The sequence below is a fragment of the Diospyros lotus genome, chromosome 2, assembly GCF_014633365.1.
Source record: "Diospyros lotus cultivar Yz01 chromosome 2, ASM1463336v1, whole genome shotgun sequence".
NCBI lineage: Eukaryota > Viridiplantae > Streptophyta > Magnoliopsida > Ericales > Ebenaceae > Diospyros > Diospyros lotus.
In genome coordinates this window covers 41,736,900-41,749,055 of record NC_068339.1, presented here as the reverse complement: position 1 = coordinate 41,749,055, position 12,156 = coordinate 41,736,900, and the positions used below count along the sequence as shown (strand labels likewise).

At 37.5% G+C, this 12,156-nt stretch overlaps 1 protein-coding gene across 1 annotated transcript; it reads left to right on the top strand.

The window, feature by feature from the left end:
- Positions 1 to 4,785: 4,785 nt before the first annotated feature.
- LOC127794998 (heat shock 70 kDa protein 14-like) lies at positions 4,786 to 11,554 on the top strand. The gene is made up of 10 exons (XM_052326382.1): positions 4,786 to 4,956; positions 5,662 to 6,884; positions 8,217 to 8,444; positions 8,542 to 8,637; positions 8,748 to 8,960; positions 9,699 to 9,893; positions 10,046 to 10,192; positions 10,277 to 10,426; positions 10,501 to 10,631; positions 10,870 to 11,554. Exons 2-10 carry the CDS (start codon positions 5,715 to 5,717, stop codon positions 11,099 to 11,101), a joined length of 2,562 nt encoding a protein of 853 aa, XP_052182342.1. The 5' UTR covers positions 4,786 to 4,956; positions 5,662 to 5,714; the 3' UTR covers positions 11,102 to 11,554.
- Positions 11,555 to 12,156: the final 602 nt, after the last annotated feature.

The window sequence follows — 12,156 nt, the reverse complement described above, 5'->3', positions numbered from 1 at the left end:
TGTGAAAAATAAAAAATAAAAAATAGAATTAGACTTAATTTCATTAAAAAATAATTACAACAAAAATGTAATACAAGTAATTAATTTTTACAAATGTGAAAAAAAATAAAATATGGACTTGGATCCTACGCATCTTCATTGGAGTCGGAAGTCGCCGTTGTTGAACCATCATTAACCCATTCGTCAGATGATGATGAATGTATAAGTTCTTCTTGACGTCGCATGTTAGCTCTTTCCCAATCATCGAGGCAAACTTGAGCTTCCAATGATTCTGGAGCCAATCTTGATCTTCTTTCGTCCAAAATGTTGCCTCCACTACTGAATGTTTGTTCAACGGCTACAGTTGAAGCTGGAATTGCAAGAAGTTGACTTGCAATAATTGCAAGAGTTGGAAATGTCTCCTTGTGCCTTTTCCACCACTCCAAAATTTCAAAATTTAAACCTGTATCATCACCAAACTCAAAAACTGTGGTTAGATAAGTTTCGAGCTCCGAATGTGAGCTCGATCTAGGTTTTTTCCTCCTTTGATCTAAAAATTTATGACCCCATTTCATTGGTTGGGAGGAAGAGGAATGCGGAGCCATGGATGGAAATGATTCTTCACTACTAGGAGCAATAACATATGCTTCATATAATTGATTGCATAAAGTTCTAACCTTAGAAATTATAATATTCACATCAATTTCTTCATTATTTTCTAATCCTAACAACGAATAATAGTTAGACAAACACTCAATTAAACCATCAAATTTACACCTAGGATCAAATACCATAGTAACAAGAAAAATTTCAGGAATAAATTGATAATAACGTAACCATTTTTCTCTCATTTCTAAAACAGCATGACAAATTTCTTCAACATTAATTCCTTCCATTAATACACCGGCCACATTCATTGCTTCTATTAAAAATTGATGTGAAGTTGGTTTATAAACACTACTAAGTGTATGAGTAGCATCATTAAAAATTCGTAAAATATTCAAAATTGAACTACAAACATTCCACATAGTTGGAAAAATAGGATATTGTGGAATATAATTTGCTGCAAAAGAACACAATAAATCTTTATATTCAAAAGATTGATTAAGTAATTTAAAAGTTGAGTTCCAACGAGTAGGGACATCTTTTGAAAAACGTTTTGGAGTTTGACCATTGGAGGTGCAAAAATGTGCCCATGCTTTTGCAGTTCGAGGGTGTACCCAAATATAAGAAATAACATTTCTAATTGGATCTAAATAAGAATTAAGTGACTTAATACCATCTTGAACACATAAATTTAAAACATGACATGCACATCTAACATGAAAAAATCTTCCACCAAAATTTGGTTGGCAAATTCTTTTCAATTCATTAATAGAAGCAGTATTAGCCGATGCATTATCAAAAGAAATTGAAAAAATTCTATTAACTAATCTATATTCTTGTAAAATTTGTTGAATTAATCTACAAATATTTTCAGCATTATGACTTTCATCAAAACATCGATACGCAAGAATTCTTTTTTGTAAAATATAATTTTCATCAACCCAATGACAAGTAATACCCATATATGAATGAGTTTGCCAATGATCACTCCAAATATCACTACAAATAGAAACATTAATATTATTGTTTTGAAAATATGTTATCAATTCAATTTTTGAGTTTTTAAACAATTTTAACAAATTCCTTTTCAAAGTATTTCTAGGAATTGATTTAAAACTAGGATTAACAAAGTTTTGACAAAATCGAGTAAAACCTAATTTTTCACCAAAACTAAAAGATAAATGATCAATTGCTACCATTTCAGCTAAACCAGACCTACAATTAGCTTCATTATAATGAAATAATTGAGGAGAGTTTGAAGAGGTAGCAAACCCGGATATTTGTGTTTGATCGCGGCTCAATCCAACCTTGAGCGGGTGCTTTGTTTGCAAATGTCGGGCGAAAGTACCATATCCACCTCCTTGCTTGAATTTGTATACTTGATTACAATAATTACAAGATACATCAAATTTACCATCTCCTTTTGGTGTTTTCTTGAAATGAATATTAAAAATATCAGAAGTAGAAATTTTTCCACCTCCCTTTTGTTGAGTTTCACTCTCTTGTGTTTGAAAATTTTGAGCTTCAAACTCAACATTTTCAACATTTCTACCTTCACTTGCCATTTTTTTGAAAAAAGTATGATAATAAAAAAATATAATAATGATAAAATAATATAGTAACAAGTAATAAATAATTAACAATATAATTGAATAAATTGATAAATAACAAAATGAGAAGATTGAAGAAATTGAAATTAAAATATTAAATGAGAGACAAAATTGAGAGAATAATAGCTTGAGACTTGAGAGAGAGAGAGAGAGAGAGAGAAAGTGTGAAAAATGAGTGGGGGAGGGAGGGGTATATATAGATAGGAATTATAAAATTTAAAAAAAAAAAAAAAAAGTTGGGGGGGGTCCAACGGTCCAATCCAAATTGGACCGTTGGGGGTGGGGGGGGAGGGGAGGGGGGTCCAACGGTCCAATTTGGACCGTTGGGGGGGGGGGAGGGGGGGTGCACCGTGCGCGGCCGCACGCGCACGGGGGGGGGGGGGGGGTTGGGGGGGGAGGGGGGGCCGGTTCCGCGGAACCTTGAACCGGAACCGGACCGAATTTCGCCGGTTCGGTCCGGTTCAGGTTCCGGTTCCGGTTCGGCCGGTTCTGGGTCCGGTTCCGGCCGGTCCGGTTCCGGTTCGAACCGCCGGTCCGGTTCAATTTTGGCCATGTCTACTTTGGGGTAGAGTTCTATTACGAGTTGACAACGGTCGTCCGATGATCGGTTTTGCTGTTCTAACTCCACCATATGCATGCTAGGGTGTTGGGCTTGGCTACTTGTTCCCATTGCTTGGCTACTGTTTTCGGGGGCTTTGCTTCCTTTATTGTCCTTGCGGGGCTCGGGGCTCCGAACTCTGAGACTTTCATGGTAGCATTGCCCAGCCTCTTTTTGATCGGCATGGACGGCTCTGACCTTGGTATTTGACACAGGGAATTTCATGGCCAGATGAAGAGTGGATACTATTATGCCTAAGTTGTTGATAGAGGGGCGACTGAGCAGTGCGTTGTATGGTGTTTGGCAGTTAATGACTAGATATCGAATGCGGATTGTTTTAACGAGGAAAGCCATCCCGAACGAAGTCAGTAAGTCGACGTAACCCCTAACGCCTACCTGTTTTCCATAAAAACCAATCAGGTTCCCGTCGAATGGTCTTAGCTCCTTTTTGGGGATTTTCATTTCTTTAGGGTTGACAGATATAACAAGTCAGCCGAGCTACCCTGATCCACGAGGACTTTCTTTATCAGGAAATTCGCAGCGATGACCGAGATTACCATGGGATCATCGAGGTTTTTATCGATACCTTCGAAGTCCTCATTGGTGAAGGAAATTGCGAGGTGTTGGGCTATCCTCTTCAGCATCCTCTTGGTGCTATCTATCCACATTACCGCCTGGAGGTGTCGCTTCTTTGCTGAGCTCGATTCTCCTCCATCTGCGAAGCCTCCAAAGATGGTGTCAATGACTCCGGCTACTAGATTCCATGGGGGTGGTCCGATGTTTTGCCTGTAGCTTGCTTGGTGCCGTCTCTAAGGGTTGCGGCTTCTTTACCTATCCGAATTGCCCTGCGAGGATCGCCTTTGATCCGGTTTATAAACATATTGGCGAAGATATCCTTCCCTAATCAGGCATTCTATTTGGTCCTTTAGGGTGGCACACTCTTCGGTTGTATACCCAAACTAAAGATAAATTCAATGATAATGAACATAAACACAATAAAAAAAACACATATTTAATTACGATAAACGCAAACTTGATGAAGATAAATCGAATGAATTAATCTTTATTGTAATAAAGTTAAAACTATATTCGATTTATTTTTATTGACAGTGGTAGAGATCTGAAGCCTCTAAAAGTGTTAATTGGAAACAAATGACAACTTACCTATTATAACTATATATATGTATATATTTAATTAATTTGTCATTTTTTTTATAACTCTTATACAATTAGGATTTCAAATTTTATGAAATTCCAAAAATTAAATAGAATTCCACTTTTAAATAACATTAAATAAAAGATATAGAGATATGATCAAAGTAAAATGGATTCGAACAATATTACTAATTAATATTAAATTTAACTTAGTTCGACCAATTAGCAAGCTTGTTTATACTTTTTAGAACAATCTTTCAGCCTTGTATTGAAATTTTGATTGGACAAAAATGTATTATTTTCATATTGATAGTTTTCTTTGATTAATATTATTTATTAGAATTTAATTTGAAAAACATTTAAACATATATTCTTTAGTTTTATTTTGAATCTAAATAACATTTAAGCATATCTTTCAACCATGTATTGAGACTAGAATAAGTTTTTATATTTTTTTTATTTCATTTTAAATTATTATTTTTTTCTCTTATCGTCGCTGTCAATTGCTATACTTCAGTTACGACAATTAAAAGTTATGAGAGCCACCAACATGGTAATACATTTTCGATAGACTAAAGCGATTTTCTTGGCGACCTCTAGTCATGGGCAACGAATGAGAAAGAGGGAATTTTTTTTTTTTTTGTAAAAAAATCAAATCCAAGAATTAAAAATGAAAAGCGTACGATGTTATGTGCATCTCTTCCCACAGAGATTTGAAGCCCTTCAAAAATGCAAGGCGGTAGAAGCCCAACCCACCAAATGATAATGATACGATCCACGGTCCACTAAATATATGCCCCTTTTGGAAGATCTTTCTAGAAGGATCAAGCATCTCTCGACGCCTATAGAAATTTCCACACAAACCCTTGTTCGTCAAATCTAACCTATTAAACCCCTCTTTTGTCCCCCACCTCTTCTCCTCTTTCCAGATTCGAAGCGAGTCTTCACGATTCCAGAGCGAGTAGGCCGGACGCCGCGGCTTGCCCGATCCGTTTCCGTATCTCCAAGGTACGATGATCCTCATAAACCCTAGATATTCTCAGATCTGCGTGCTTCTCGCTCTAGATTCATCTCCTCTCGGCGGTGGTTCAGATTTTCACTGTTCAATTGCCCGCGGGGATCGGAATGTAGGTTTTTTTTCGCCTTTGGTTCAGATGCAGCGACTTCTGTTCGCACCTTGCGTGTTATGGCGGTCTCGTAGAAATGATGGGCTTGTCTGATTATTTAATTCTGTTTTGATGGTGCTGCTGTTTGAAAATGACGTCGCGATTTTTGCGCTTTTGGTGATCGGGTTTTGTTTGCGTTGCTTTTTTGAATGATCTGTTTCCGATGCAGTAGTGAAATGACTGCATTGTTGAGCATAATTTTGTTGTTTTTCGTGTTAACACTTATGCGGATAATATGTGGTTGGCGTAACTTGTGAAAACAGCTTAGCAGTAAAACCTTTGGAGGAATTCATTTATTGATGAATGTGATTTTTATTGGCCAAGGATCAGAGACTATTTATTTTCTGGATGTTTTTACTCCAGGCTGTTAAAAAATGAAGATTTATGTTTTTGTGTCAATTATGTAGCTGAGATGGTGTGCGCTGAACGGGACTATTACTCCACTGTCCTCTAGTAGGCCCTTACACTTGAATTTATTAGGGGTACATCATAGTTCGCCATGAACTTGAGTAAGCACTAAATGGGATTTGATTTGTTAATTTTGCAGGCTCTTGCTTATTTTAGAGTTTTTGTGCTCCAAAGCTAAACTTTCTGTTGAAGATGAGCGTAGTGGGTTTTGATTTTGGCAATGAGAGCTGCGTTGTTGCAGTTGCAAGGCAAAGAGGCATTGATATTGTTCTTAATGATGAATCCAAGCGTGAGACTCCTGCCATTGTGTGCTTTGGTGAGAAACAGCGGTTTCTTGGAACAGCTGGGGCTGCTTCAAGCATGATGAATCCAAAGAATACGATTTCTCAGGTAAAGAGGCTGATTGGACGCCAGTTTTCAGATCCTGAGCTGCAACAAGATCTCAAAGTGCTGCCTTTTGCTGTCTCCGAAGGTCCAGATGGATACCCATTGATTAATGCTCGATATTTGGGAGAAGCAAAAACATTTACGCCTACCCAAGTACTGGGCATGGTTCTTTCAAATCTGAAGGGCATAGCAGAGAAGAATCTCAATGCTGCAGTGGTGGATTGCTGTATTGGGATTCCTGTTTATTTCACTGATCTTCAAAGAAGAGCTGTCTTGGATGCGGCTGCTATTGCAGGTTTGCATCCTCTCCGGTTGATGCATGAAACCACTGCAACTGCTTTGGCATTTGGAATTTATAAGACAGATTTACCTGAGAATGATCAGTTAAATGTTGCATTTGTTGATATTGGCCACGCTAGTATGCAAGTTTGCATAGCTGGTTTTAAGAGGGGCCAACTGAAGATATTGGCCCATTCTTTCGACCGATCTTTAGGTGGCAGAGATTTTGATGAAGTTCTATTCCAGCATTTTGCTGCAAAGTTCAAGGAAGAATACAAGATTGATGTTTTCCAGAATGCTAGGGCCTGCCTCCGGCTTCGTGCCGCTTGTGAAAAGCTGAAGAAAGTTCTTAGTGCTAACCCAGAGGCACCTCTGAATATAGAATGTTTGATGGATGAAAAGGATGTTAGGGGTTTCATCAAGAGAGAAGAGTTTGAGCAGATAAGCATTCCAATTTTGGAACGCGTGATAAAGCCATTGGAGAAGGCTCTTTCAGAAGCTGGCCTGACGGTTGAGAATATTCATGCAGTTGAGGTTGTTGGTTCAGGCTCTAGGGTTCCTGCCATAATCAGAATACTGACAGAATTCTTTGGCAAGGAACCTAGACGTACAATGAATGCAAGTGAGTGTGTTGCCAAAGGCTGTGCCTTGCAGTGTGCAATCCTCAGCCCCACATTCAAAGTCCGGGAATTTCAGGTATAAATTTCTTCTGCTGATTGTAATTATTGCTTTTCCTCTTATTTATCTATTTATCTTTCTTGTGGTCTTAGTTTGGGCCTATGTTGTTTTCCAGAGGGCATCAGTTGACCCCGGTGCATTGAAAGATGCTTCACTCTAGATGTTGTATTTTGTTAACTGATGGGAGTCTAGTTCAATTTTGAATTATCAGAAGATGCGACTTCATGCACTCTGGGAACATAGTCCATGTGCCCATTTGTTTATTACATACAAACTATTTGATAGGTTTTTCTATTTGTTCTTTCTTGGGGGAGAATATTTCTAGTTTATATAAGCTTACTAAAGGAATCAAGTTATATTATGCATATCTAGTTATAAAAGGAACTCAATCTTACTATGTAGTCGGTTTATACTGTATATATCAATTTATATAGGAAGTCATTTGAATCATGTGGTTTCTGTGATAGAACTATGTATCTAATGTGTGTTATGTCACACAAGTGCATAATATACGATTTTATCTGTAGATTGTTTATTCCAGATCTTGGTACATTTTGGTACTTTGTTGGTAGATGCAGGAAGTGCTCCTAATTGGCATCATTTTACCTTGCTTCCAATTATCCTTTTGGATTAAATTCACTTATAAGGATCTCTGTCTCATCATATAATTGTTTGATAATAAGCATTTGAAGATGTTAAGGAAGTCATTCATATTATTATAATTCTCATTATTTTCCCCCATGTTGCAATTCTCTCTCTCTCTCTCTCTCTCTTTTTTTAATTAAATTGAATTTTAAGGAACTTGGCCATATTTTGTGATTATGCAAACCATTTATATAGGGACTTCATCCATATTGTATAGGTTCTATTAGATAATTAATATACATGCACATATATATTTGTGATACAAGTTATATTCATAACATAGGGATATCACGTATAGTTTGTTTCTTCTTGGTCTTGTATGTATCAGTACATTCTAGAGAAGTAAGTTTCCTTTGTGATTGGTGACATGTTCCTTGTAATGCAATTCACTTCTTGGATTTCATTTTTAGGTTGATACCATGCATACCAAGATGTAAAACAAACACATTTATATTAAGCAGCTTCTGTCAAAAAATCTACATATGTAATGTTCTTTAAATGAAACAAATTATATGCATGATATAGGTTGTGTGATAAATAGTTTGTTTCTTCTTTGTCTTGTACATTTTGGTACCATCTAGAGAGGTACAGGGCTTGCTTATAAATAGCATCTTGTTCCCCATGCTGCAGTTCATGTTTTAGATTAACTGGAACTGTTTGTGTTATGGCCTTGTTTTATGAGCAATAATTTGTCCTTTTGTAAAGGTCAACGAGAGTTTTCCATTTCCCATTGCTGTGTCATGGAAAGGTGCTGCACCGGATGCTCAAAATGGAGCTGCTGAGAATCAACAAAGCCGTATTATTTTCCCGAAAGGGAATCCAATACCTAGTATTAAGGCTTTGACATTCTATAGATCGGAAACTTTTTCAATAGATGTTCAGTATGCTGATGTCAATGAAGTGCACGCACCGGCAGAGATTAGCAGATACACGGTAAGTGTTCTACCAACTGTGGAAGTGTATTGTGTTCTGCAAGTGGTTATGAGTTTCTTGGATCATTCATGACATTGATGTACATGTTTGTGGACAGATTGGACCTGTTCAATCCACAAAGAGTGAACGGGCAAAATTGAAAGTGAAAGTTCGTTTGAATCTGCATGGCATTGTATCGGTTGAGTCAGCGACTGTAAGTCATGAGAACAGCTTGAGTGGCTTTATTTTTATTTTTGTTTTTTGTTCTCTGCTTTGGTAACAGAGCAGTTTATATTGTTCATATACTCTTTGATTTTTTATCAGCTTTTGGAAGAGGAGGAAGTTGAAGTCCCAGTTGTTAAAGAGGCAACTAAAGAAGCTGCTAAGATGGAGACAGATGAAGCTTCAAGCAATGCTGCTCCCCCAGCTACTGAAGCTGATGTAAATATGCAAGATTCAAAGGCTGATGTTCCTGGGGCTGAGAACGGTGCCCCTGAGTCTGAAGAGAAGACTGTTGAAATGGAAACAGATGCCAAGGTTAGTAGTGGTTGTTCCCATAATATGCTATAAACGCACAAAAGAATGTACAGTCATATACTGTCTTAAGCAGTCATCCATTTCATAGCTTTGCTGCACGGGGTTTGATTTATAGTGTCTGGCTTGTTTTTACATATTTAAAAGAAAGAAGTTGATGGTGTGTTTGAGTTGGGGTTAGGTGTGGGTAAAAACTCCTGACCAGACAGATTGCTTTAGTGCTGGAGAAATATCGGTCCCTGACCAAAATTTTCAGTTGTGGATGCTAAAGACATCTTGCAGTGAATTGCTTTCAGCTTGGCCTGGAGACTTATATAGCTGAATGGTGGTCCAGAGCCATTTAAAGGATTCCTTTACAATGAAGTCTGTGTGGAGACAGTGAATCATTTCACTTTGTCACATTCTAACTAGACTAAGTAGTGATATAACTCTTTCCCTTCCACTCTGGGGTTTTAGGTGCACAGCCGTATTGTATTTCCCCTACATGGTATAGACTTTGCATGAAAAATAGTTTTGAATAAAGGTATTGGTTCAATCTGTCCTTTGTGTGATGGTTGTCTTCCTTCTTAATCTCCAAATCCGCTATGTGAATAAGTTATTTATATCCCATTCTGGGAGTAGCTCTTGATTCTCGAAGAATGAGGACTCAATCAAATATGAAATTGAACTGTAGCTGGTCTTTCATTTGAAAATTGTTTTTTTATTTGTGCTAGATGAAAATTATTGATTTTCTTTGAGTAGGTTGAGGCTCCAAAGAAGAAGGTGAAGAAAACAAACATTCCTGTATCTGAGATGGTTTATGGAGGAATGGCTTCTACAGACTTGCAGAAAGCGGTAGAGAAGGAGTTTGAAATGGCTTTGCAGGATCGAATCATGGAAGAAACAAAAGACAAGAAAAATGCTGTTGAAGCCTATGTCTATGACATGAGAAACAAGGTATTGTAATGACCCTTTGTAGAACAGCTTCTTTTAGAGGCTTGGATACATTGAACTGAGTTCCTTAGTTTAGAATAGCTTCTATACCCTTTGTAGAACAGCTGCTTTTAGAAATTTGGATACATTGAACTGAGTTCCTTCTTGTTACCCAGCTTTATGACAAATACCAAGAGTTTGTTACCGATTCAGAGAGGGAAGAGTTTACTGCTAAACTGCAGCAGGTGGAAGATTGGTTGTATGAAGATGGTGAGGATGAAACCAAAGGTGTATACATTGCTAAGCTTGAGGAGCTCAAGAAGGTTTGCTTTCATTTATTTTCTTTGTTGGCTGTCTGCTTCAGTTTACTAGAGTTATGTACCCGACTTGGAATTTGAAATTGGCAGCAAGGTGATCCAATTGAGGAGCGGTACAAGGAGTTCAGTGAGAGGGGATCGGTGATTGATCAACTTCTCTATTGTATTAAGAGTTACAGAGAAGCTGCAATGCTAAATGATTCTAAATTTGAGCACATTGACTTGGCTGAGAAGGAAAAGGTGAATGATCTCTCTCTCTCTAGTCATGATTGGTTGCAATTAGTTTTCTAACTTCATTTTTGGTTGATGGGTAGGTTCTGAATGGATGTGCTGAGTCTGAGGCTTGGTTGAGTGATAAAAAACAACAGCAGGACTCCCTACCCAAATATGCAGCCCCAGTTCTATTGTCAGCTGATGTTAGAAAGAAGGCTGAAACCCTCGACAGGTACCGTTTCATTTTTCTTTAATATTTCTTGTTTACTTCGCCTGTTGCTTTTCTTTCCAAAAGGTTTGAGATGAATCTTGTATCTTCTTGTCTGTTTATTGATGATTGTCGAAAGTAGACGGTTTAGGAGTTTATCATGGGCCTCGAGTTGGATACCACTGGTCATGGAGTCTGCACTGGAACTACTCATTCCCAGTTTATTGTTTTGATATTAACTTTTGTAGGATTTGTTAAACAGGTTTTGCAGGCCGATTATGACGAAACCTAAGCCAGACAAGCCAGCCACGCCTGAAGCATCAGTACCGGCATCTCCCCAAGGAAGCGAACCACAATCTCAAGGTGCCGAGAATGCCAACGCGGGTGCCAGTCCTAATGAGAGTACTGGGGATGCCAACAGCGGGGTGCCACCAACTGCTGCGGAGCCTATGGAGACCGACAAGTCAGAAACTGCTCCTGGTGCAGCGGCTTAAATTAGAAAACTCTGGTTCTAGGGAAACACTACCGCAGGCAAAAGGTTTGGTAGAACTGTTTTTAAACTTTTGAGAGCATGAAACTATTTTAAAAGATTTAGGGATATGTTTGATGCGGGTGAGATTGCTATTTAGTATCTATCTGTAAAGCCGTCTCAGGGTTTGGTTGGATGATGGTTGCCAAATCCTGTCATTAATAGGATGGGGAACTCTTCCTGAATCCAGTTTTCCCGAAGGTTCCTTGCAGAGGTGAAAATTCAGTCATCTTTAATTCTCGTTTGTTTGAGAAAAGACCCTTCATAACATCGATCATGTTTCACACTGGCATTGAAATCCTCTCTCTCTCTCTCTCATCTGAGAATGGCCCTATAAAATGATTAAAATGTTCTTGTGTTGGTAAGGATTGGTTATTTTTCTGGGTATCCTATATATCAGCCCCTCTATTGGATATGAGACTTTGACTTGCTGTGTTATTTTGGTTTCTTTTTTGGGATTTTGATCTGAAATTAGATCTGTTCTCTCCGCAAATGCAAGGTTGATCTATTACACTAGGGCTGCAACTCCATTTGGATTTGTTTACGTTCGTCTATTTAGTTGAATAAATAAATTTGAGTTGAGTTGAATTTTTGATTTTGTTTTAAGGGTATTTAGGTGCTTTTCGTTTGTGAACAAGTTGGTTAAAGTGTTTGATTTTAGGTTCATTTAGCTCATTTTTAGAGGTTTCTTTATGTATGCTTCTTTCAACTGAAGATTTTTGTTATGTTATATAGGATATAAAACTAAATACGTATACTGATTTTTATATATTTAATATAAAAGCTCAATGCCAGTTTGTATTTGTTTATTATAAATGAGCGGGTTAAAATCTAATTGGATTTTAATTATCGAAGATAATAAGCATTTGGTTAAATTGCTCTCCCTGCTGTGGACACCACCTTTATTTTGATTTTTAGGCATTACTGCGTTAATTAAAATCTAATCTAATTAAATTTAAAATTATCAGAAAAAAATAAAAAGGCCGAATAAATATGGTATTGTTGATAAAACCATGATTA